At 38.9% G+C, this 26,582-nt stretch overlaps 1 protein-coding gene across 10 annotated transcripts; it reads left to right on the top strand.

Annotated features, from left to right (window-relative positions):
* The first annotated feature begins 2,847 nt into the window (after positions 1-2,847).
* Positions 2,848-24,700, top strand: LOC127450720 (general transcription factor IIF subunit 1-like). Of its 10 annotated transcripts, none has more exons than XM_051715026.1 (14): positions 2,848-3,207; positions 4,354-4,380; positions 4,570-4,616; positions 4,722-4,794; positions 4,945-5,138; positions 5,516-5,686; positions 5,824-6,029; positions 6,893-7,034; positions 7,150-7,208; positions 7,297-7,428; positions 7,857-7,930; positions 8,069-8,210; positions 8,407-8,539; positions 16,911-24,700. In XM_051715026.1, exons 2-14 carry the CDS (start codon positions 4,369-4,371, stop codon positions 17,113-17,115), a joined length of 1,590 nt encoding a protein of 529 aa, XP_051570986.1. In that variant the 5' UTR covers positions 2,848-3,207; positions 4,354-4,368; the 3' UTR covers positions 17,116-24,700. The 10 variants fall into 10 exon arrangements, with proteins under 10 accessions (XP_051570986.1, XP_051570985.1, XP_051570979.1 ...); XM_051715025.1 differs by having other exon boundaries at positions 2,849-3,207; positions 4,269-4,380; XM_051715019.1 differs by lacking the exon at positions 2,848-3,207 and adding an exon at positions 3,735-3,797.
* The last annotated feature ends 1,882 nt before the right edge of the window (positions 24,701-26,582 follow it).

The raw sequence follows: 26,582 nt of genomic DNA on the forward strand, positions 1-26,582 counted from the left end.
ACGTGACATACTCTCCACGAGAGTCACGTCTGCCATTTTGTGCGCGTCCCTCCTTACACACACACAAACCTTATGTGTTATAGGATTATTTTTATTTCCATATCTAATCATATCACTGTTTAGTTTGTAGTTGTAAGTCGGAAGTTTATTGACTGCATTGTATTAATTATTAATTGATATTACTGCATAAATAAACTTTGTTTATATTACAAAGAGAAGTGTTTTGGTTTGTTTTGCATACGCCTGTGTCATGCTGACGGGATGTCAGTGCTCGGATTCAAACCTTCATTCATTGTTTTTTTTCCCGAAAATCGATATTCTTCGGATGTCGATTTTCCTAAGAAAACAATCTAATATTGAGACTGTTTTACTATCTGGTTATTAGTCCCTGATTCCAGGGTGGTGCCCCGTCAATGTTAATCCTTATTAATATTCTATTGATTTTTGTAATTGATAATTATCTTTGATGATTGTTGAATTTGAATGATCAATAAGCTAGTGTTGATTTTAATTAATATTTCATCGATGTTAACAATTAACGATTATCTTTGATAATTGTTGATTTAAAGGATTAAAAAAAAGCTAACATTAATTCTCATCAATGTTCTATTGATTTTAATAATTAATAATTATCTTTGATAATTATTAATTATTGCTAATAACCAAACTTGCTCTTAAACGTAGCACACTAAATTTACTGGAGCCCCATATGAGGTTTTAATGAGTTAGATTCAATTAATTAATTTAAATATTAATTAATAACTAAAGAAATAATTATTAATTATTTCTGATAGTAACACTGATCTAAACAACCAGTAAAGCCGTAAATGCTTTGAGTGCCTAGAAAAGCACTATATAAATGTAAGGAATTATTATTATTATTAGATGCCCTATTGGCTTAAAGGCGCATTCAACTAGAGGCATGGCTCCCTCATGGGTATGGACAAACGGTATAGCCCTACAGGGTATATGCTTTGCAGCAGGATGTTCTCCGTAGAACACATTCATGAGGTTTTATAACCTAGACATGGCATCCAATGCTTCACGGATCTCCCCAAAGGGCCGTGACCTCATATAAACATTCTTCTAAGTGTTTCTATCCTGGCACATCTAGAGTATGACGCTACATAGTGTGGTGTGATGGGACTCTATTCCCCATAGCGTTTAAATGCAATGGAGAGTGAACTGAATCGATAGGAAATGTCTCCAGTTACTCATGTAACCTCAGTTCCCTGAGATGAAGGGAACGAGACATTTCAAAACTTGGCCGCACTACTATGTATGAGTTTCGAGGAACGAGCGACACATTCTTGTCCTTCAGTCAGAAATTCTGAAGAAATTATATTTGAGAGCCTGCTTATATAGGGCAAATGCACATCTAAAGGGGTGGAGCTCAAACATCATTGCCAGTCACAAGATTGGCGTTAAGATAAAAGGACTTCAACTAGGTTGTGGAAAAAGGATTTCCCCCATAGCATTCAAATGCAATGTCTCATTCCCTTCATCTCAGGGAACCGAGGTTACGTGAAACATTTTTTGTCTACTAAAATGTATTGTAAAAAAAGGTCAATGTTTCATTAGTGGAACTATCCAAAACACTTTAAACAATATTACAACCCATTGAAGGGCCTGTAAGGTATATATATATATTTTATTATTATTATTTTGTATTATTTATTGACAGGGTATTGATCTTAAATAAATAAATACATAAAATGCAATAATTTACATAAGAAAAGGAAAAAGAAAGGCACCAGGTATAAAAACATCAATTATTACGTATGAACACTTATCAAAATAATTTAAAGATGTAGTACAGGTATACAGTCTTTAGAGATTTGGTGTTCTTTGATGGAGAAATGGTTTGAATGTTGATTTCCAAAAACAATAAATAAGTACAAAAATAGGAATAGAAAATGAAGACTGCTACTTAGGATTAAAAATGTATCCAAAAGAATCATGAGGGGAGGTGCTCATTGCCACATGGGGTTATTGTCAAAACATTAAATGCCAGTTGATAGCAAAAGAGCAAGGCACTCAATCTCCAGGGCCCTGATGAAGGTAGCTAGTCTGCCGATGCGCGTTGGCTTTTTAATGTTTTGTTGCCTATGAAATTAACACTATGCATTGGAGATTGAGTGCCTTGCTCTTTTGCTATCAACTGGCTTTTGATGTTTTGACAATAAATAAGGGCTTTTGATTACTGAATTTACTTTTGTGAATGTGAAATTTGGCAAATAGCAATGAAAGTTTAATAATAAAATACTCATTCTACTCATTTGCTGATGCTATAAAAAACAAATCCATTCCTGAAACAACACTGAGAATTCCAAAAGCAAATTTTTTTTTATAAAATTACAAAATTCTATCTAAAATATTTGTGTAAAAGGATAATAACAAAAAATGTGAGGTCCAGATTCATTTGGGGCATCACAAAAAGAGCAATTTGTATCTCTATCTATTTGAAACCTTTTAAAATATAATTTGGCTGGGCAAAATCTATGTAATAACTTGAACGACACTTCCCTTTATTAGTTATCATGTATGTAAGAGGCAATGTCCACATGTTTTTTTCAATCAATATCATTAACAAAGTTCTCAAAATACAACACCACATATGGTGTTGTTATGGGTTCTTTTTGGAAAAGAGACTTAATTATAAAATTATGTGATGAAAGACATGATAAAAAAGCAGTTTCCCAACCAGGGTTTCAAGCAGATCTAAATAACCGTGCCCAGGCCTGCTTGAAGAGGTGGGCTCGGGCACGGTTCAGCTGGACTCAGGCACAGTATGCATCTAGTGTGATCGCTAACCGTGGCCGAGCACAGAACTCAAAACATGACGTCAGTGATGCGACTGTTCCATTTAACAAACATGGAGGCAAAGGGACCACTTTGGTCTACGACAGAAGTGCAGTTTACTGGAAATTTGGGCAGACGAGAGAATACAGGAACAACTGGATACAACAGACAAGAACTCCGAAATATTTGGTAAAATTTGTGACTATCTTCTTGCTCATAGATACCAAAGAACCATTGAGCAATGACGTGACAAGCTGAAAAACTGCGGGTTCAGTATCTGAAGGTATGGGATGCACTCCGTAAATCTGGCAGGATGAATTCCAGCGGTACGATGCTATTGACAATTAGGCATGTGAGAGGGTCGTGTGTCACCGCACCCCAAAACGACTCCAAATAAGCCAAAAAGTAAGTAACGTTTTCTTCCAAACAAAAAGTCACATCACAATGACGTAAGCGTGCTCAGGCTCGGAATGTTAAGTGCAATGTGCAGGGGAGTGGGTAGGGCCAGGGGACAATCGTGCTTGGGCACGGTACAAGGCAACTGGGCCTAGCGTGAGTACGCCCTTATTCATGAGACCTTATTCATGCTAGTGCCATCTTTTATTTTTTTAATGGGAATGACAATGAGGCTGTGAGGGATAGACTTACCATCTCTTCAATGGCACGAATGGTATAAAGCTGTAAAAAGCTCCTAGATCACATTTGATTTACCACAACTCATGTTATCTGGAGTTCTTTGTATACTGAATGTTCTTGGACAGATATTTTTTTTTTCAATGTTTTGTCCGCGGAACAATCCAAAAACACTTTAAACTGCAGTACAGCCCATTGAAGAGGCTGTAAGTCTATCCCTCATAGCCTCGTTGTCATACCTATTAAAACTCAAAGATGGCGCTAGCATGAATAACGTCTATTCTCTCCAGCACATCAGGTGGCAGTAATTCTCCATGCAATTATCTACACAAATTGTAGAAGAACAGTATTCGTTGTTGGAGGTTGGAGCTGTTTTGATCATTTTTTGATTTTTTGAAATGTACTTGTATTTCTTTGCGGGGTGATATTACAATACCTATTTACAGAATAATCAAATTAAGGTACGGTATCAGCTGCCGTACGTACTAGATTTTAGCATTGGGAAGTAAAGAGGATCGGATGTTCTCCATCAAGCCGGTTGAATGTATGATGCTTATTTCAAACTTCGGAACAAACACAAATGCACAACTTCAAAACCTCCAGTCGTACAGCTAAAGCTCTTTGATTAAGGTGCATTTACTGTGTAACACTTTTTGGAGCCTTGAATTCATACTCTGAATGTAAAAAGAAATCAATGGCGGAAAAATAAAGAGTCTAATATAGAGAGAAAATGTGTTGTCTATAGCATCTTTTTTATTGTTGGACCTTTATTTAACAGGAAAGAAGTTTCCCGCTGTGACTAATGTTTATATTCGGCTTCTGTTTTTTTGTAGTCTGAAGATGGCCTGAGAATGAGTCAGAGATGTGGAAGTGTTGTTCATTTGTTCTTTTGTACTTGTTTTCATCCATTATGTGCAGGTTATATATGCTGAGATGACGTCTTTGGTAAGTTGGACATTTGTCAAAGCATCAGCATCACTCACTCTTACCTCATGTTCATCCAAAGTGTTGTGTTCAACATTAATTATGTGTTTGTCTTTCTAAAAATATGAATAAAAAAGTTGTTGTATAACTTGATACAGTTCAGCATTGTTAAAAGCTCTTATCAGTCTTAAAGAGTTGTCATGTTTGCAGGGAAGCAGCAGTTCCTCCACAACAGAGTATATTGTACGGGTTCCTAAGTAAGTATAACTCTGTTTGTTTGTTTGTTTGTTTATTCCATATTTTATAATTAGAGCAACTGGAGAAATGTATCTGATCTCTGGTCTTCTCTTTTTTCCCAACAGAAACACCAGTAAAAAATACAACATAATGGCATTCAATTCTGGCGATAAAGTCAGTTGTTCCATATGGACTCAGGTAAATGAGCATGGTACAAGGCTACTTAAAAAGGTGTTTCTGCTTCATCCCATCTTGACATCTGCTCCTCCACTTTTTTTTTATTTTTTTTTTTTATTTTATTTTTATTTTTTTTACACACCTTTGTAAATGTAAATATGCCATGTTTAGGCCCGTATGGAGCGGGATATGAGTAATAGGCGCATATATGGAGAGGAGGAGACCACGGAGGGGGCGGCTGGCAGTGAGTTTGGAAAGAAACAGAGAGAGGAAGCACGGAGGAAGAAGTATGGCATTGTTACAAAGGAGTTCAAGGTGGAGGACCAGCCCTGGATCCTTAAAGTTAATGGCAAGGCAGGAAGAAGGTACTGTCTAAATGAAGTTACAGACATATTTCTTCTTCTCTGGCCAATTACCACTTTTGAATGTGTTCACAATTCACATGCATGCTGACAGTAAGTAAGATTTTATAACAGCTTAAATGGTGTTCTGTATCAGGGAAAGGTTGTGAACTGTTGAGGGGGGTGGGGGTTTGCCCAGGGCGCCATACAAGCTAGAACTGCTACTGATTGTATTGTCAGTTTATTGATTTGCGTGTAAACCCTTAAATCGTGTTTTATAAGATGATTTTGTTATTGTTTATCAGCATTTTGTCATACATATAAATTAACTCTGTTATATGCCTTCGGACAACACCTCATTGGATCATTGATTCCACCTCTTGTTCCTCTCTTCCACTCAGATTCAAGGGTCTGAAAAAGGGTGGAATTACAGAGAATGCTTCCTACTACATCTTTACACAATCTGCTGATGGTGCCTTTGAGGCTTTTCCTGTACATGCCTGGTACAACTTCACACCACAGGCCAAGCATCGTACACTCACAGCTGAGGAGGCAGAGGAAGAATGGGGAAGGTGAAGGCAGTTTAAGTGGTCGTGTTAGAACAAACCTAAAAAGTCTTGATGGTCCTCTTGGAGGACATTCCTGAAATACATAGCAAAAACTTAACCAAAACAGATCAAACATCATCTGCTTTTCATGTTCCATACAGGAGGAACAAAGTGGTGAATCACTTCAATATTATGCTTCAGCGGCATCTCCGAGAACAGGAGCGAGGAGAGGAGGGTGAGGAGGAGGGAGAGAAAGGGGGGAAGAAAAAGAAAAAGAAGGGAGGCAGAGGGGGAGACCTGCGCATACATGACTCGGAGGAAGATTTGGAAATGAGCAGCGATGACAGTGAAGGCAGCATGGGAGAGGGTGAGCAAAGAGTCAAAAGCCTTGGGACTTGGGACTGGTGGCCCAGTTGCGCTAGACAGACTTTTGGACAACACCTCATTGGATCATTGATTCCACCTCTTGTTCCTCTCTTCCACTCAGATTCAAGGGTGGCCTTGTCTCTATGTTTTTAAAATGTCTCGTGCAGGAGCCCTGATACTTTCAGAGGTTAAGCTACAAATAATCATTATCTGTCATTTTGATGAAAAGGGAACATTAAAAAACTGAACTCATGCTTGTTAGTCGTCTATGATTTTAGAGAAACAGAAAGGTTCTATTCATTAATTTGGTCAAGAAAACATTCGATTTGAAAAGTGAAAATTTTAAATCATTTCACTGCATCTATAACAAACTTCTAAATTCTGTGTTTCTCATGCTAATTTTTTTGTAACTATAAACACATGTCTTTTATAGAATGAAGTAATATGGGTATATTATAACTCAGTGTCTGTAGATAGAAGCTTTTCGTTTACAAAATACTCTGTCTTAGCCCGCGTGCCCCGAAGAGTTTTCCCTCTAGCTCACATGTCGATAAAGTTGAATAACCCTGGCCTAGAGTATGCTTCATTTTTCACCTGCTGTTATGTCTCGCACACAATCGAACATTCTATCCTTTCAAAATATACTCTGTTGAGCTTGAGTCCATACAGAAGAGTTTGATGCATATGAACTATGACTGCAGTGTAATACTCCATCTGACCTGATAAAGTCTAGTAATTTCCAGGCACATGTGCAGATGATGTGCACAGGAATGATGATGAAATTTGTGCATAAGACATAGTGGCAAACAGAAATCTGTAGCATACTTTCGAGTCTTTATGAGCAACCGTTCTTTTGTAATGCAGATGGGGAAGACAAGTCAAAAGCTAAAAAGGACAAAGGCCCCAAAGGCAAGGGAAAAAAGAAGAAAAAGGGCAGCGATTTTGAGGACAGTGACGATGGGGACTTCGAGGGGTTAGAGGTGGACTACATGTCTGATGAGAGCAGGTGACTCCATTGGCCCACAAATGCACAGTTACTATTGCCACATACTTGCACACCTTTATCAAAATATGCACTTTGTGGTTACTTCAGCCTAATCATCATTCTGTCTCTGCTCCAGCTCTGAAGAGGAAGAGCCAGAGAAGACAAAGCCCAATAAAGGAGAGGATGTACCCAAAGGTTGGTGGCCAGCCTGGCTATTTGCAATCGTGCCCTTTGTATTATTTTAGGCAAAACAACCCAGTAAAGCTTTCTGTGTTTCTAATAGGCATTGATGAAATGTCAGACAGCGAGGAAGAGAGTGAGGAAGAGAACAAGAATGAGGAGGATGCAAAGGAGGAAGAAGAGGAGGAAGATGGGAAAAAGACACCAGTGCAGGTGGAAAAGAAGAAAAAGAAAGGTAAAAGCAACCTCGCATTGCCATCTTATTCTGTATTCCCTTTCAAAGAGATGGTTTTGTTTGGAACCTACATTTCCCTTATTTTATGAAGTATAGGTCTCTGCAGAACAATAATGGGCGTTTCTCAATCTGTGGGCGTTTTCACATTGGGATGGATGTTTTTCAACTATCCAATGAAAGTAGGGAATCTCAGCATAGTAGGCAAATCGTGTAAAGCGTTTGAAAAACACCCATCCCGGTTTGAGAATGCCCACTGATTGGAAAATGCCTACTGATTGGAAAACGCCTGTTTTTGTTCTGCAGAGACACAAGTCTCTATTTTATTCATATATACAGTAAGTGACATTACATTATGCACATTTAAATCCTGGACACCTATATTATCAACTTGCAGGTAATCTAAAAAAAAAAAAATTATGCTGTTGCAGACAGCAGTGGAGAGTCGGACAGCTCAGAAGACAGTGATATTGAAGGAGAGGCAGCTTCAGCTCTGTTTATGGTGGTAATGGACTATATTTGTGTGTTTGTGTGTGTGTGTGTGTGTGTGTGTGAGAGAGAGAGAGAGAGAGAGAGAGAAATCTTGGTGTTCTGAGGTTGTTACATATGGTACAGTGTTCTCTTATAATCTTCCATCTCACAGAAGAAACGCACTCCTCCTAAGCGAGGGGGTGGCCGTGGCTCTGCAGGTAATTCAAGAACAGGAAGTCGACCTGGCACGCCTTCTATCGACAACGCTGCCACTTCTAATACTCTCCGTGCAGCTGCCAACAAATTGGAGCAAGGTGCACTAACATGCTCAACCTCTAACCACATATTGATATTGACAAGACTGTTCCCTCTTGGTTGTTCATGCAGTGTATTGCCATTTATTTTTCATTATCTGCATTCCCTTTTTCTCCGTATTATGTTTTGTCTTTGTTGCTCTTCACCGCTCCATTTCTTGTCTTGCTAAATTTCATGTTCGTGCTTTTGTCTCAGGTAAGCGCCAGACTGTCGTATCTAGTTCAGAGACTCCAGCTGCTAAGAGATTAAAGATGGAGCCTAGCCCTCAGAGCTCTTCTGGGAAGAGCACTCCCCAGCCAGCATCAGGGAAATCCACCCCAAGCTCCAGGTACCTTGTCCTCTCATTGTCTGTTTTAAACACTCACTTATGCCCAGATCCCTGCACTCCTCAACTATTCTCCCCAGATCTGTGCTAACATCTGTTCTCCAGCCTTTGGCTGTACAGGGTTTATTTGATGCTTCCATTAAAGGAAAAGTTCACCCAAAAATGGAAAGTCTGTCACCATTTACTCACCCTCATGTTCCATACCTATATAACATACTTTATTCTGTGGAACACAAAGAATCTATTTCAAAGAATGCAGTGATTGCAGATTTCCATGCAGTAGAAGTGAATAGTGCCTTACTTTAAAGTTGAAGAAACGCCATTAAAGTAGTCTGTGCAACTCATGCATCATAAACAAGTCTTCTGATGGCATATGGTCTCTTTATATGATAAACAGACTGAAATTTAAGTCATTATTTACTCTCAAGTCAAATTAAATAATTGATCAACTCTTGAATACAGAGTCCAAATCAAATATGGTTATATGTCAATAACTCATGACCAAACATCATGACACAAGAACCAATGAGGTACAGTTGAAGTCAGAAGTTTACTTACACCTTAGCCAAATATATTTAAACTTAAAATTTAATCTTAGAAAACATTCCCTGTCTTAAGTCAGTTAGGATCACTATTTTAATAATGTGAAATGTCAGAATAATAGTAGAGAGAATGATTTATTTCAGCTTTTATTTCTGTCATCACATTCCCAGTGGGTCAGAAGTTTGCATACACTTTGTTAGTATTTGGTAGCATTGGCATTAAATTGTTTAACTTTTTTGGGTAGCCTTCCATAAGCTTCTCACAATAAGTTGCTGGAATTTTGGCCCATTCCTCCAGACAGAACTGGTGTAACTGAGCCAGGTTTTATAGGCCTCCTTGCTTGTAAATGCTTTTTCAGTTCTGCCCACACATTTTCTATTGGATTGAGGTCAGGGCTTTGTGATGGTCACTCCAATACCTTGGCTTTGTTGTCCTTAAGCCATTTTGCCACAACTTTGGAGGTATGCTCAGGGTCATTGTCCATTTAGAAGACCCATTTACGACTGAGCTTTAATTTCCTGGCTGATGTCTTGAGATGTTACTTTAATATATCAACATAATGTTCCTTCCTCATGATGCCATCAATTTTGTGAAGTGCACCAGTCCCTCCTGCAGCAAAGCACCCCCACAACATGATGCTGCCACCCCCATGCTTCATGGTTGGGATGGTGTTCTTCGGCTTGCAAGCCTCCCCCTTTTTCCTCCAAACATAACGATGGTCATTATGACCAAACTGTAAAACTTTTATTTCATCAGACCAGAGGACATTTCTCCAGAAAGTAAGATCTTTGTCCCCATGTCTCCTTGCTGAGCAGTATGATGGCTGTGGTGTCCCATGGTGTTTATACTTGCGTACTATTGTTTGTACAGATGAAAGTGGTACCTTCAGGCATTTGGAAATTTCTCCCAAGGATGAACCAGAATTTTCAGAGGTCTTAGCTGATTTCTTTTGATTTTCCCATGATGTAGGCCTTAAAATACATCCACAGGTACACCTCAAATTGACTCCAGTTAGCCAATTAGCCTATTAAAAGCTAATTGGCTAATTGCCTAAAGGCTTGACATAATTTTCTGGAATTTTCCAAGCTGTTTAAAGGCACAGTTAACTTAGTGTATGTAAACTTCTGACCCACTGAAATTGTGATATAGTCAGTTAAAAGTGAAACAATCTGTCTGTAAACAATTGTTGGAAAAATTACTCGTCATGCATAAAGTAGATGTCCTAAATGACTTGCCACAAACTATAGTTTGCTAATATGAAATCTGTGGAGTGGTTAAAAAATTAGTTTTAATGACTTCAACCTAAGTGTCAAGTCATTTTTATTTGTATAACGCCTTTCACAACACACATGGTTTCAAAGCAGCTTTACAGAAAGTCATGCATTAACATAAAATGAAACTGTAATATCTATAATATCTTAGTCATCATTGTGTAGTTTGATAAAATATGATTGTGAATTGTGTTTAAAAATAAGTAATTAAATAATAATTGTATTTAGAAACCCAGTGAGCAAGCCAAAGGCGACTGTTGCAAGGAACACAAAACTCTGTAAGATGTTGGTTAATGGAGAAAAATAACCTTGGGAGAAACCAGGCTCATTGTGGAGGCCAGTTCCCCTCTGGCTAACATCATGAATATAATTCCAATATTACTTATGTATAGTGCAAGTCATGGTTTAACATTACTAAACTAAGTAAGTGTTAAGGGTCAGTGTTTAAACAAAGATTTTGTATGAACTGTAAGATTAATGTATAATGTCTTTGAAGTCCATCCTGGATTAACTGCAGAAATTCACGTAGATGCATTGTCCTTGTTAGTCGGCTTATGAAGGGTTTTGTTGGCAATTAATTGATAGTCTATGTATTCCATTATAAGAGTGTAGTCCATCATTAGACCGAGGTGATGCAGGCAGAGATCAGTGAGGTGCATCGCAGTCCAACCGGCCTGTAATTTCGGTGAGGTTTATCCTAAGTCCAAGGTTCAGGCAATGGCATATGATGTATCCCATGTCTTATGGTTGGAGTTGGCATCAGTTCATCCTCTGAAGTCCATCGTAATAGACTGAAGTGATGTTTGGCTGGCACCGGCTGCTATTAGTTGTCATTTCGACATAAATGGGAGATTTGAAATCGTTCTATAATTAGCCAGTTCTCCAGGATCAAGTTGTGACTTCTTAATAAGTGGTTTGATAACTGCCATTTTAAAGTTTCTTGGGACATGTCCTAAGGATAGTAAAGAAATTCATGAATTTACTCTTGTGCTGTGAGCGAATATCTTGTTCAGTTGAGGCTTTATTCCTAACCAATTTAGCCACAGTACTGAATAAACACCTAGGATTGTTGTGGTTATTTTCTATGAGTTTGCTAAAATATGCTGACCTGGCAGCTTTTAGTGCCTGTCTGTAGCTACAGACACTATCCTTCCATGCACCGCGAAATACCTCTAATTTTGTATTCTTCCACTTGCGCTCCATTTTCCGAGCTGCTCTCTTGAGAGCATGAGTGTGATCATTGTACCATGGTGCAGGGCTTTTTTCTTTAATCGAAGGGGGGCGACACTATCAAGAGTGCTAGAGAAGACTGTATTTATATTTTCTGTTATTTTATCAAGTTCTTCTAGGCTTTGGGGCTTACTGAGTGTATGAGATAGATCTGGAAGATTATTAGTGAAGCTATCTTTAGTGGTCGAAAGAATAGTTCTACCTGAACGATAGCGTGGTGTAGATTGAGTAACATAGCTGATCGCAGCATACAAGAGACGAGGTAATGATCTGAGATGTCATCACTCTGTGGTAGAATTTCTGTAGTATCAACATCTACTCCATATGACAGAATTAAATCTAGCGTATGATTATGGCGATGAGTTGGCCCTGTCACATTTTGTCTGACTCCAAGAGAGTTGAGAATATCGATAAATGCTAATCCCAGTGAGTCATTTTCATTATCTATGTGAATGTTGAAGTCACCAACAATTAAAGCTCTGTCTACAGTAACTACAGTATCTGATAAAAAAAATTAGCAAATTCACCAAGGAAATCAGAATAAGGCCCGAGTGATCTATATACTGTAGCAAGGGCAAAAGGCGACAGAGTTTTTTTATTTATTTATATCTGACGGTGTCACATTAAGCATTATTAGTTAAAAAGACTTAAACTTATATCCTGTCCTCTGAGTAACACCAAAAACGTCACTGTAAATTGTAGCAACACCTCCTCCTCTACCCTTCAGACAAGGCTCATGTTTATAACAATAACCTGGGGGAGTAGATTCATTTAAACTAATATATTCATCCGGTTTAAGCCAGGTTTCAGTCAAACAGAGCGCATCCAAACTATGATCTGTAATAATTTCATTTACAAATAGTGCTTTGGTAGAAAGAGATCTAATGTTTAGTAGCCCTACCTTCATATGTTTATCTTTAATTTTTTTGTTTTGTTCAAGTTTGACCTTAAGAGTTTTGTGTTTGGTAGTTTGGGGAACCGACACAGTCTCGATGTGATATCTAAGTGATGCATTCTCTGTGTGTTGTAGTTTATGTGACCTGTGTGATGTCTCAAAGCAGCTAGCAGACGTTCGGATTAGCCAGTTTGTCTGCTTCCTGATATGGGCCTCAGTTAGTCAAATACTATCATTATTAAGTCTATGAACCAAATTACTAGAGAGGAGAGCGGCACCTTCCCCGGAGGTATGGAGTCCATCTCTCTTTAGCAGGTCAGGTCTACCCCAAAAACTCTTCCAGTTGTCTATAAATCCTATGCTATTCTCCAGACACCACTCAGACATCCAACCATTCAGTGACACTAATCTACTATAAACCTCATCACCACGACGTGCAGGGAGGTGGCTAGAGCATATTACAGTGTCTGACATCATTTTTGCAAGTTCACACACCTCTTTAACATTATCTCTAGTGATCTCCGTCTGGCGAAGCCGGACATCATTAGTGCCAACATGAATAACAATTTTAGAAAATCTATGTTTAGCATTAGCCAGCACTTGTAAATTTGATCTGATGTCAGACGCTCTGGCACCCAAAATACATTTAACAATAGTGGCTGGAGTCTCTATTTCCACGTTCCTTACAATAGAATCACCAATTATTAGAACTTTTTCAACATGATTCTCATTGGGTGCATCACTGAGTGGGGAGAATCGATTGGAAACCCTAACAGTAATGGAGGAGTGGTGTCGCTTTGCTGAGCGTGTATGCCGCTGAGATGTCACCCAAACGCCCTGCTGCAGGGGCTCTAGAGCTGGAACCAAAGTGTTTGTGTTGCTTGCTGTACTACCTGCATCCGAAACAGTATCTACTGGCTTCTCATTCTCACTGACCTCCACTTGCATTCGGATGCATGTCTTATAACTCATTAACCTTCTCCGTCAGCCTGACTAATTCCTTACATTTATCATGCGTAAATCCCTCACTGCTGACGGAAGAAGCTATTGTAAACATGTGACATGCAGTGCAAGGAGAAATAACATGAGTGGATGCCATGACTTACCACAAATGATTGTTGTTGTTGTTGGTTGGTCCTGAGCGGTAAGGGTTTGAGATCGATGTGAATCCCTCACGCACTTGTTTGTTGTTATGGTTGTTCTTGATAAGCGGTGCTTTGAGATCGATGCAATAATCCGTGTAACACAGAGGAGAAAAACGGGTGCGCTCATTTAATTGCGATACAAATAGAAAACGGATGCATGCGGAAAATGCACGCAGTTGAATTGCGATAAGAGAATAATGCGGGAGAAATCCCGATGCGCGATCAAAAATGGAAGATATTAAGGATTAAAAGCTGAAAACAGATAAGCAATGTTTAAAAAGCTTGCAGGCTACAAACACAGACTCGAGCTAGGCACCAGCAGCAACAGGTAAAATACACACAGATGAAACAGTAGAAAAGTGGAAAAACCCGAAACACACAGTAAAATGACAAAGGATAAAACGATGAATGTATGAGAATAAGAATAAGCAATGCCAAGCAACTATGACTTCAACTGTATGTTATTGACGTGTCAACATATTTAATTTGGGCTCAGTATACTTTAGTTGATCAATGATTTGATTTGAGAGTGAATACAACTTAAAAGGATAGTTCACCCAAAAATGAAAATTCTCTCATCATTTACTCACCCTCATGCCATCCCAGATGTGTATGACTTTCTTTCTTCAGCAGAAGAATCTCAGCTCTGAAGGTCCATTTAATGCAAGTGAATGGTGACCAGACCTACAGTTGAAGTCAGAAGTTTACATACACTTAGGCTGAATTCATTAAAACTCATTTTGTAACCATTTCACAGATTTAATATTAGCAAACTATAGTTCTGGCAAGTCGTTTAGGACATCTACTTTGTGCATGGCATGAGTAATTTTTTCAACAATTGTTTACAGACATATTATTTCACTTTTAATTGACTGTATCACTATTCCAGTGGATCAAAAGCTTACATACACTAAGTTAACTGTGCCTTTAAGCAACTTGAAAAATTCCAGAAAATGATATCAAGCATTTAGACAATTAGCCAATGCTTTTGATAGGTGTACAGAATTGGAGGTGTACCTGTGGTTGTATTTTAAGGCCTACCTTCAAACTCAGTGTCTCTTTGCTTGACATCATGGGAAAATCTAAAGAAATCAGCCAAGACCTCAGAAAACAAATTGTGGACCTCCACAAGTCTGGTTCATCCTTGGGAGCAATTTCCAAACACCTGAATGTACCATGTTCATCTGTACAACGCAGCCATCATACTGCTCAGGAAGGAGACACATTCTGTCTCCTAGAGATGAATGTAGTTTGGTGCGAAAAGTGCAAATCAATCCTAGAATAACAGCAAAGGACCTTGTGAAGATGCTGGAGGAAACAGGTAGACAAGTATCTATATCCACATTAAAACAAGTCCTATATTGACATAACCTGAAAGGCTGCTCAGCAAGGAAGAAGCCACTGCTCCAAAACTGCCATAAAAAAGCCAGACCACTGTTTGCAAGTGCACATGGGGACAAAGATCTTACTTTTTGGAAAAATGTCCTCTGGTCTAATGAAACAAAAATTGAACTGTTTGGCCATAATGACCATTGTTATGTTTGGAGGAAAAATAGTGATGCTTGCAAGCTGAACAACACCATCCCAACCATGAACCATGGGGGTGGCAGCATCATGTTGTGGGAGTGCTTTGCTGCAAAAAAGACTGGTCCACTTCACAAAATAGATGGCATCAAAAGGAAGGAAAATTATGTGGATATATTGAAGCAACATCTCAAGACATCAGCCAGGAAGTTAAAGCTTGGTCGCAAATGGGTCTTCCAAATTGACAATTACCCCTAACATTCCTCCAGAGTTGTGGTAAAATGGCTTAAGGACAACAAAGTCAAGGTACTGGAGGGGCTATCACAAAATCCTGACCTCAATCCGATAGAAAATTTGTGGGCAGAACTGAAAAAGTGTGTGCGAGCAAGGAGGCCTATAAACCTCAGTTACACCAGTTCTGTCTGGAGGAATGGGCCAAAATTCCAGGAACTTTTTGTGAGAAGCTTGTGGAAGGCTACCCAAAACGTTTGACCCAAGTTAAACAATTTAAAGGCAATGCTACCAAATATTAACAAAGTGTATGTAAACTTCTGACCCATTGGGAATGTGATGAAAGAAATAAAAGCTGAAATAAATCATTCTCTCCTATTATTCTGACATTTCACATTCTTTTTTTTTTTTTTCCTTTTTCACCCAATTTGGAAAGCCCAATTCCCAATGCGCTTTTAAGTCCTCGTGGTCGTGTAGTGATTCACCTCAATCCGGGTGGCAGAGGACGAATCCCAGCTGCCTCCGCGTCTGAGACCGCCAACCCGCGCATCTTATCACGTGGCATCTTATCACTTGCCACGGAGACATAGCGCGTGTGGAGGCTTCACGCCATCCACCGCGGAATCCACACTCAACTCACCATGCACCCCACCGAGAACGAACCACATTATAGCGACCACGAGGAGGTTGTGGCCCCCATGTGACTCTACCCTCCCTAGCAACCGGGCCAGTTTGGTTGCTTAGGAGACCTGGCTGGAGTCACTCAGCACACCCTGGGATTCGAACTAGCGAACTCCAGGGTTGGTAGCCAGCGTCTTTTACCACTGAGCTACCCAGGCCCCCCACATTCTTAAAATAAAATAGTGATCCTAACTGACCTAAGACAGGGAATGTTTTCTACAATTAAATGTCAGGAATTGTGAAAAACATTTCCTAACATTTAAATGCATTTGGCTTAGATGTATGTAAACTTCCGAGTTCAACTGTATGTAGCTCCAAAAATCGCATAAAGGAAACATAAGTTATCCATATGACTCCAGTGTTATAATCCATATCCTCAGAAGCGATATAATAGGTGTGGTTGAGAAACGGAACAATATTAAGTAGTTTTTTACTCTAAAGGTCCACTTTCAGATGTGAAAGTGAAACTAAACGGACACCATGTCTTTCAGATGTAAAAGTGAAAATGAAAGTGGAGATTTATAGTAAAAAAAAGACTTGAAGATCTGTTTCTCACCCATACCTATTATAATGCTTTTTATTTTATTTTATTTTTTAGATTTTGTGAGAATTTTTATTACTTATTATAATTCTTCTGAAGACATGGATTTAACCACTGGAGACTTATGTATTTATTTTATTCCTTTATGTGATTTTTGGACAATCCAAATGACGTGTATCATGTATGTACTGTCTGCATGATAAACTTCCATTCACCAAATTTCAGACAAACACTGTTGCAATCACACAAACCGTATTATGTTTTACATATTTTGGGCATAAGGAAAGTACATTCTGCCATCTCTCCCCTTTAGCGATGTACAGCTAACAGAGGATGCCGTGCGTAGGTATCTCATCAGGAAGCCCATGACTACTAAAGACCTGCTGAAGAAGTTCCAGACTAAGCGCACAGGCCTCAGCAGCGAGCAGACAGTCAATGTGCTTGCCCAGATCTTGAAGAGGCTTAACCCAGAGAGGAAGAACATCAATGACAAGATGCACTTCTACCTCACTGAGTGAATTAAACTGAGGAGAGAGTGAAACACTGAACACCATTGTTTCGGCCAGTCACCAGCAGGCTCTTCTTTAAGAATACATTTCATTTAGATTAAGACCTACTTGGTCAGAAACATCTTGATTTTCTAGCTGTCGTTTTGCTTTAACCCACCCAGCATTAATTAACAGTAGTCTTCAAGTACTGTTAATTGTTACAGTTGAGAGTGCTGGAACAGGACTGAAGAGTAGAATGATGAAGTTGAGAGAGCAGATGGATTTGTAAATGGTAACAGATTAGTGAAAGTGTTTGAAAATTTCAAACAGATAAACGGCTCTTACTGCAGAGCAGTGGTGAAAATTTGAAAACCAGAGAAAAAGTAATCTCAACTCAGTCCCTCAGCAAAGCTTGTAGGATTTTGAGAGGGACTCTACACAGAGAATGCAATGAAAGGGTACTTTTAGTAAATGATAAACATTATTAAATTTGTTTCTTTTTTTTTTTTTTTTTAACCAGTTTAACTTTTTTCTCACCCTTACAAAACACTTTTCCAACAGTGCACTGTTAGAAAGCAGTGTTTATGCCCCTAGTACTAAATTAAACTGGTTTTGAAAACTCTGTAGTTTTTGTTCATTTGTTTTAAATATGCTGGTGTTTTTAGTGCAGTAGTGTTTAGTGCTAAGCCACAGTAGTAGATAGCATATATACAGTGTATTCAGGCCCCTTCATTTTTCTTTCACATTTTATGTTGCAGCCTTATGCTAAAATGCTTCAAATTGTTTTTTTGTTTTTTTGTCACATCAATCTACACTCCATTCCCCATAATGACAAAGCAAAAACCAAATTTTTGATAACTTTGCAAATGTATTAAAAAGAAAAAACTGAAATAGCACATTGACATACAGTAAGTATTCAGACTCTTTGCTATGACACTTGAAATTTAGCTCAGGGGCATCCCATTTCTCTAGATCATCTTTGATATGTTTCTACACTATGATTGAAGTCCACCTGTGGCAAATTAAATTGATTGGACATGATTTGGAAAGTCACACACCTATGTATATAAGGTCTCACAGCTGAAAATGCATATCAGAGCAAAAACCAAGCCATGAGGTCAAAGGAACTGCCTGCAGAGCTCAGGGACAGGAATGTGTTGAGGCACAGATCTGGGCAAGGCTACAAAAAATTTCAGCTGCATTGAAGGTTCCCAAGAGCACAGTGGCCTCCATAATTCTTAAATGGAAGAAGTTTGGAACAACCAGGACACTTCCTTCAGCTGGCCACCAGGCCAAACTGAGCAATCAGGGGAGAAGGACCTTGGTAAGAGAGATGACCAAGAACCTGATGGCTACACTGGTTTAGCTCCAGAGATAATTTGTGGAGATGGGAGAAACTTGCAGAAGTATAACCATCACTGCAACACTCCACTGATCTGGGCTTTATGGCAGAGTGGTCAGACTGAGGCCTCTACTCAGTGCAAAACACATAAAAGCCTGCAAGGAATGTGCAAAAAAGCACCTAAAGGACTCTCAGACTGTGAGATAGAAGATTATCTGGTCTGATGAAATGAAGATTGAACTGTTTGGCTTCAATTCAAAGCATGTCTGGAGGAAACCAGGCACCGCTCATCACCTGCACAATATCATGCCAACGGTGAAGCATGGTGGTAGCATCATGCTGTGGGGATGTTTTTCAGCTGCAGGGACTGGTCATGGTTGAAGGAATGCTGAACACAGCAAAATACAGAGATATCCTATATTAAAAATGTTTTATTGATTCCTATATTAACACATACAAGCAAGAACATATACAAACAGAGTCAATACTTAACCCCCTCTATTACTACCCCATTTATTACATTTTTTAGAATTCTAGTCCACACTTCTTCCTCCAATACCAAATTCAAATCTTTTTCCCATAATCTCCTGATAAAGCTAAAGCTCCATCCCCCAGACTCCGAACCAGCAGGGAGTAATAAACTGATGCCTCATGACCTTTTCCAAAAGCAGTAATCACCTCTCCCAAAGCATCTGCCACTTTAAGGGGGTGTGTGCTACTCCCAAAAATAGTACAGAGCATGTGGCACAGCTGTAAATACCTATAAAACTGAGATCTGGGAATCCCAAAATGATGACCCAGATTCTCAAAAGATCTCAACACTCCACTCTCATACAGGTCGCCGAGTGTAACAACCCCTCTCACAATCCACTCTGACCAACAGAAAGGGGACTTATTGATACATAATTTTGGGTTCGGCCATATGCTTGAGGCAACATTTAAATAAATGTCTGAATTAAATACTCTGGCCACTCTTGTCCAAATCATGTGCAAATGTGAAATAATGGGGTGTGACTTAATTCTCTGTTTAGTTTAATAGAAAGACTTTGCAATGGTGAAATAGGGGCAAGGACTTCTTGTTCAATAGAAAACCAGGGAGGGGCTCTCTCAGGTGGAAGCGACCAATGAGCCAAATGCCTGAGACCGAACGCATAATAATAAAAAAAAAAAAATCTTTGGTAAGCCTAACCCACCTTTGTCAATCGGCCTATGTAATCTGTTGGAATGTAGTCTGGGACGTTTACCATTCCAAATGAAGGACTTCGCAATTCTATCAAATTGCTTAAAATAAGAGAGTGGGACATCTATAGGGAGTGACTGTAGCAGGTAGTTGAATTTTGGAATACAGTTAATTTTAATAACATTAATCTTCCCAATCATCGATAAATGTAATGAAGCCCATCTGTCCACATCGCTCGAAAACTTTTTAAAGGGTCAAAATGAACTCTAACCCAAATAAAATACCCAAATACTTAATGCCCTGTTTGGGCCAATGAAAGGCGCCCGGCTGAAAGGCCGTTACTGGACAGTACGCAGTCAGAGATAAAGCTTCGGATTTAGACCAGTTGACTTTGAATCCAGAGAATTTGGAAAAGGAATTAATAATTCTGTGGAGGCAAGGCATAGATCTAGTGGGGTTGGAGACGAATAATAAAATATCATCTGTGTAAAGCAGAAGCTTATGCGCCACACCTCCCGCCACCACCCCTGGAAAATCATCTTTCTTATCGCGGCTGCTAATGGTTCCAGGGCAAGACAGAACAATAATGGGGAAAGAGGGCAACCCTGCCGAGTGCCCCTATCCAGAGTAAAATAATCTGAAATTAGTCCATTTGTTTGTACCGCTGCTACAGGGTGTCTATAAAGTAACTTAATCCAACCAATGAATGTACTCCCGAACCCATACATTTCTAAAATCTTAAAAAGATAATCCCACTCTACCATATCAAATGCCTTTTTGGCGTCAAGTGAAATGGCAGCGACCGGAGACTGATCATTCGCTACTGACCATGATATTAATGAAATGCCTGATGTTATCAGAAGAGCTGCGGCCCCAAATAAACCCCACCTGATCTATATGTATAAGAGATGTCATAACCTTACTTAAACGAAGAGCCAAAATTTTGCTATTCTAGAGTAAATCTTATGGACTGATGAAAAAAATGTATAGTCTCTACCAGATGGGTTCAAAAGTCTCCAGATATCTGCAAGACCAAGATTTTTACACATCCTGTGAAGCGTCACTGTTGCTGTAGGGAGCTTACACACTTTTGCTTCACTATGATCAAGGACGGAGTCCATCAAAAGATTAATGTCTCCTCCCAATATTATATCATGAGAGGTGCCAGCGGCTTGCAGCATCCCTTCAAGATCTATAAAAAAGCCCTGATCATCAGCGTTAGGCGCATAAATATTAGCCAAAATCAACCTTTGCCCCTGAATTTCAGCTAAAACAATAATGACTCTTCCTAATTTATCTTTAATCTGTTTGAGAAATTTGAATTGTAGATGTTTACTTATTAATGAAATGACTCCCCTGCTCTTACTTGAGCAAACACTAAAGAAAACATGTCCACCCCATATCTTCCCAAATTTTTCAGCTTTCTGCGGGGAAAGATGTGTTTCTTGAAGAAACACTATATCATATCTTACATTTAAGAAAATAAATAACCTTCCTTCTTTTTATAGGGAGCCCCAACCCATTCACATTCCATGTGGAGAGAGACAATCCACTCATATTTACATTTGACATATTGATATAAAAAAATAAAAAATTGTGTGTCAAAAACAAGATTACACAGACCACATTCCCCATTAATGCAACAATCAAACCCCAAACTTCCCCCCGAACAAAACGTACAGAAAAAAGAAAAACGTGTGCATTAACCCCGCGCACGACAGCGCCAACCGGTGTCAATCCCTTAAAGAGTCCATGTACGCCTATGAGAGCCCCTGCGACAACTTTGCCATCGGATTGCTCAAGTCCGGTCCTTCTATACAAATTTTGTGAGGCAGAATTACATAACAGAAAATACTTTGTAAAACAGACCCCAGCCAAAAGCTAAAGGAGTGTTATTCAACAGAACAAGCTCCAGCCGCTAGGCGGAGCCAGCACGAAAAGCAAAACTGGCATCCCGGTTCCTCGGATGATCAAGAGCCAAACTAACTCGGAGGCCGCAAAAAAAAAAAAAAAAAAAAAAAGACAAGAAAAATGCACCATAACTTACTCAGCCTGTCAACTTTATAAAAGACGTCCTTTATATGAGCATGTAGATATTTTGCATCATCCAAAGTGTCCATTCTCGATCTTGCCAGAAACTTCAGTGTAAAAAAGATCTTCCGTCAATGCAAAAGTTTCTTGGAGTCATGCCACAAAACAAACTCCAGCCGCTAGGCGGAGCCAGCGCAAAAAGAAACAAAAATGGCACCCAGCTTCCTCAGATAATAGAGTCCCTGAACCGCGAGTCAGTCCACTAATATAAGAAACATCAAATGGCTTACTCCAATGTATTTATGAACGAGAGTGCCTGTTTTGGACATGTAAATACTTTGCGACCATTCTTCGTTTCTATTCTCAGTTTGGCCGGGAACATCAGTGCAAAAGTGATCTTCTGTTGGTGTAAGAGTTTCTTACATTCCTTGAACCGAACGCGTTTCTCTCTTGTCGAATTCGCTAAGTCCGGGAACAAGAAAACATTGTGATTCCTCCCAAGAAAGCTTTCCTTTGCTCCTCGCCTGGCGCAACACGATATCTTTACCGGATGATTTCAGAAATTTGGCCAGAATCGATCGGGGCCTGTCTCCCTCAGCAGATATGTGAGCTGGGACTCTGTGAGCTCACTCGATTTCCAGTTTATGGCCTGTTATGTCGAGCAGACTCGGGAAGAGCTCGTCCAGGAATTTCATCATATCTCTGCCCTCTTCATGCTCAGGAATTACAACTATTCGTATGTTATTCCTTCGGCTCATGTTTTCAAAATATTCCAGTTTTTCCTAAATTAATTCCAAATCTGTTTTGGACGCGGGCGGATTAGCAGATAATTCCCTTTCCGATGACTCAAGATAACATCAGAAGTAGCTGTAATTTAATTACTGAAAAATTAAGAGTAATCACTTTACTTTTTTCAATGAAAATTGTATTTAATTACAGTAATTAATTACTTAGTAATGCATTACACTCAACACTAGTCGTATGTGAATGTCGGAGACGGTGAAAAGTCGGTTTATGTCTCTCTCTCTCTTAAAGCTTCATTTTCATTCCTCTAAAAATCAAAGATAGCTATTGGAATAAGGTCCCCCATCTTCCCTTGGTTAGACTAACAGTCCCGTCCCAAACGGGACTGCAGAGACAATTTCAACAAATCGCTTTAAGTAGCTACGTTTTTATGGATTCATTTGAAAATATCAGGTAGAGTGTCTTAGACCAGGAACGGATTGAGCACCCTTGGCCTACAGCATCAAATCATACATAAAACATACCATAAAAATCTTGAGGTGCAATGACAAACAAAAGTTAAGATATGACAATTTCTGTTCATGATGAATTGCAATCTAGCTAGAAACACTTCTGTGAGTTCCCTACATCGTCCCAGTGGTCGAATTCATAGCGTTTTTATTTATTTTTTATTTATTAAGTGTTGATAAGGTACAGTTCGACTTATTTATGACTTGTCATCTAACACAGTGTTTCTCAACTGGTGGGTAACAGGTCTATTCGGACTTGGTCGCGAACAGCAGGGAAAGAACGATGCCATAGTTCTCCCTTGAAGATTTTTCGGCGGCTGCCCAAGTGATAGCCTATTTAGGACTGCCGAGGCAGATTTAATGATAATCTCGCAGCTAAAGGCTTTTCATCTGCACTGCGATATTTTCGAGGTGCGAATAGCTTTCGTGTTCGTTTCCCTTTGCCCGTGTAAGGTCATTCTTCTGCCTTTGCTCGCGCAAACACCTTTTAATTTGGTCAGTCCTGGGGCAGGCTCTTGCTGTTTTGTTTGTAACCTCAAATATCATTGGTTATTATCTTTTTCCGGAAGTCAGTTGTGTTTGGCTCCCTGTTACTACAAAGAACCATAAACTCGCCTGTGCTTTGTGAGAGACATTGCTTCATCAAGGGACCCTCTGCATGTTAGTCATTATTACTTTATTTGTTGCTAATAACAGGGCTGATTTAATGTATCTTTGGAAGACACTTTTTAAAACAGGTAGGTTAGCTAGCTGTTTCATTCTTGTGATGTTACTATATACAGTAGAACTTAAAGAACTGCCATGTATTTATATATAATATATAATCTGACTTATGTCATTGCAGTTGTAAGACACTTTATAATTAATTGAAAATTTGTGAGCCCAGGAAAATAAATAATAGCCTTATTAACAGGATGTTGCAAAGTGTCTGCGTCTACATTGGTGACTTTAAACCACTGATTTCAAAGTTGCTATTAGGGGACTATCTTTAACTTCCATAATGTATGTCACGTTAGATAAAAAAGTAAATTACTTGTACATATAAATAAGCATGCAATATACACATTTTAGAGAAAGCATTTTTTTAATTTTTTTTAATTTTTTTTATCAGTCTAGATATTGCTATCTTGTCATTATGCGTGGTTGATTGTTTTATATGCTTTCCATCCCTTGTACAAGGGTTCCTACCTGCACGTCACCCACAGCTATGCTTTTAGGCCTGAATTGTGCCTAAACTGTTATTAATAGCTGTAGTATACTGCACCAAAAATTCTATTTCACATTTTTTTTAATAATGTTTTTATTTTTAATCTTACAGTTTCTCCCATGAAAATAACATGTTGTAATATATAACAAAATATATTATTCCAAGGTCTGTGGCCTTCTCACAGTATGCTATGATGCTAGATAAAGATGGTGAAGTAATGCTAGAGCTTTTTTCCAAGACACTTGACCTGAGTAACTGCAGATCTCTTTTGAATATTTTTGGAAGATATTTGGCCCACTCCAGTTTTATGACCGGATCAAGCAGATGATCACACAAAACTAATACTGTTAAAATAAAATGTTAAATAACCAGCAGTCTATATTCTCTGCACACACCTCCCCTGTTGATCAGCCATCCTGCTGAATCAACTGTCTCGATTTGCCACTTACTGGAGTCTTATTGCAGTACTACGATTTATAAAAGATAAATTGTTCTATGTAGTTCTACCTAACATCACAAGAATGCAATAGCTAGCTAGTAAACTGTTAGTAAAAGTACTGTTTTTAAAGTGTCTGGTGAAGATAAACATTATATAGTATGAAATCAGCCCTATAAAATGAAAAAAAAAAAAAAATAGCAACAAAAAAAGGAATAATGACTAACATGCAGAGGGTCCCTTGATGAAGCCATGTCTCTCACAAAGAACAGGTGAGTTTGTTATGGTTCTACATAGTAAAAGGGAGCCAATCACAACTAATTTAGGGGAAAGGGGAAAAACCAATGAAATTTGAGGTTACACACATAAAAGAGCCCGCTCCACGACTAACGAAATTAAAAGGTGTTCGCACCAGCAAAGGCAGAAGAATGGTCTTGCTCGCGCGGTAGAGGTTTCCTAGCGCGCGAGAGGTTGTATTTGAATGCACAGGAGATTTTGTGCGCGCAAGGGTGTAAAACGAGCGTGCGGGTTCTTCCTGTTTCCTCTCGCAGCAATGAACTAACGTGCGTGAGTGTCAATAATGCGCTCAAGGGTTTAAAACGCGCGCGCGAGTTCTACCTGATTCCTCGCGTGGCTTCAATTTATCGCGCGTGCGAGCGTCTAAAATGCGCACAGATTATTGGCACTGATTTGCCACCATACTAACCTCTCAAACAGTAGCAGCCCGGACATGCCAAACAGCACTGAGGAGGAAAGCGCTACATTTTTTCTTTCATTACACATCACCTTTACAAAATTGTTTCACGATTTTACATGAGTAAAAGTAACTGATATATATTTTACAAAATGTTATAGCTTCATATGAAATAAATCTATAGGTAGAATCTATTACACATCATTTTTATATCAACAGTGGCAGTTGTAGTTAAAGTTTCAATGTGTTTAGGCTAGTATTTTTTTCATATATACTATAGATTATTATTGTTATATATTATTATAGACTAGCAACATTGACCTAACCATGGTAATATGGAGCCTTTTCTCCTGTGTAATATGTATGTTCTGTTTGAATGCCACTTGATTTCCAATCCCGAAGCAAAACCAGTTGAGAACCACTGATCAAACATACCTTCCTATGATGCTTGGCACTACAAGAGACAAGAGTATGCAGCAATAGTACATTTTGACCCTTTTAACCACAAAGTCATTTTCTAATGCAAGTGACATCCATTAAATTGTCAGTAAACTTTAACTGAATGAGCTTTGGAGTGGCTTGCACTTTGCAAATAGAGCTTCTTGCTGATCTGGTATGAAAATTAAACGTGAAACAAATAAGGCAGTGTGCGTCAGCTCATGCGTCGTTTACGGCAATTTATGTTTTATTGTATTAATGCTATATGCTTATGCGTTGCTGTTTATTATTTAACGTGCAATCCCGCTTTTCACCACAAGAGAGCACCACACTACTTTCCCTTGTGCCTCCTCAATTTAAAGCATTAAAGATACATTAATTACTTAAAGATTTATGTAATCCAGACTCCACTTGTAATACTGCCATTTTTTTATTTTTTATTTATTGAACGTTAAATGTTAAATAAGTCACCCCCACCCCTTCTTTGGTAGGCCTATCTATTATTATCCAGAAGTGTGACAATGCAATCCTTTGTATCCAACTCCGATGACTGTGCTACACACCATTATTACACTGTTCTTTTATTCATTTACAGTAGCTTTATCTGTACAGTTTCTCTATCACACACATACGCACACAAACCACACTGACTGGTTTCTATTGTCAATTAGCCCATAAGGCTGTAATGATGGTAATTATTTGTAATTGTAATGGTCAGGCAATGCTGTTTGTGGCAGTAAGAGGGCATTAATCAGTCTGTTAGTCAGTGAGATTTACAGGCAGTAAGACACTGAGTGCTGATATATGACTCAGGAATGCTGTATATCCATGCTACAGAAAGGATAAGAAGATTGCAAAGACTGAAACAACTAAGAACACAGCCCCATGAAATAGTTTGCGTTACTTTTTCTGTAGC

This window comes from Myxocyprinus asiaticus, chromosome 13 (genome assembly GCF_019703515.2).
Source record: "Myxocyprinus asiaticus isolate MX2 ecotype Aquarium Trade chromosome 13, UBuf_Myxa_2, whole genome shotgun sequence".
In the NCBI taxonomy this organism is placed as follows: domain Eukaryota; kingdom Metazoa; phylum Chordata; class Actinopteri; order Cypriniformes; family Catostomidae; genus Myxocyprinus; species Myxocyprinus asiaticus.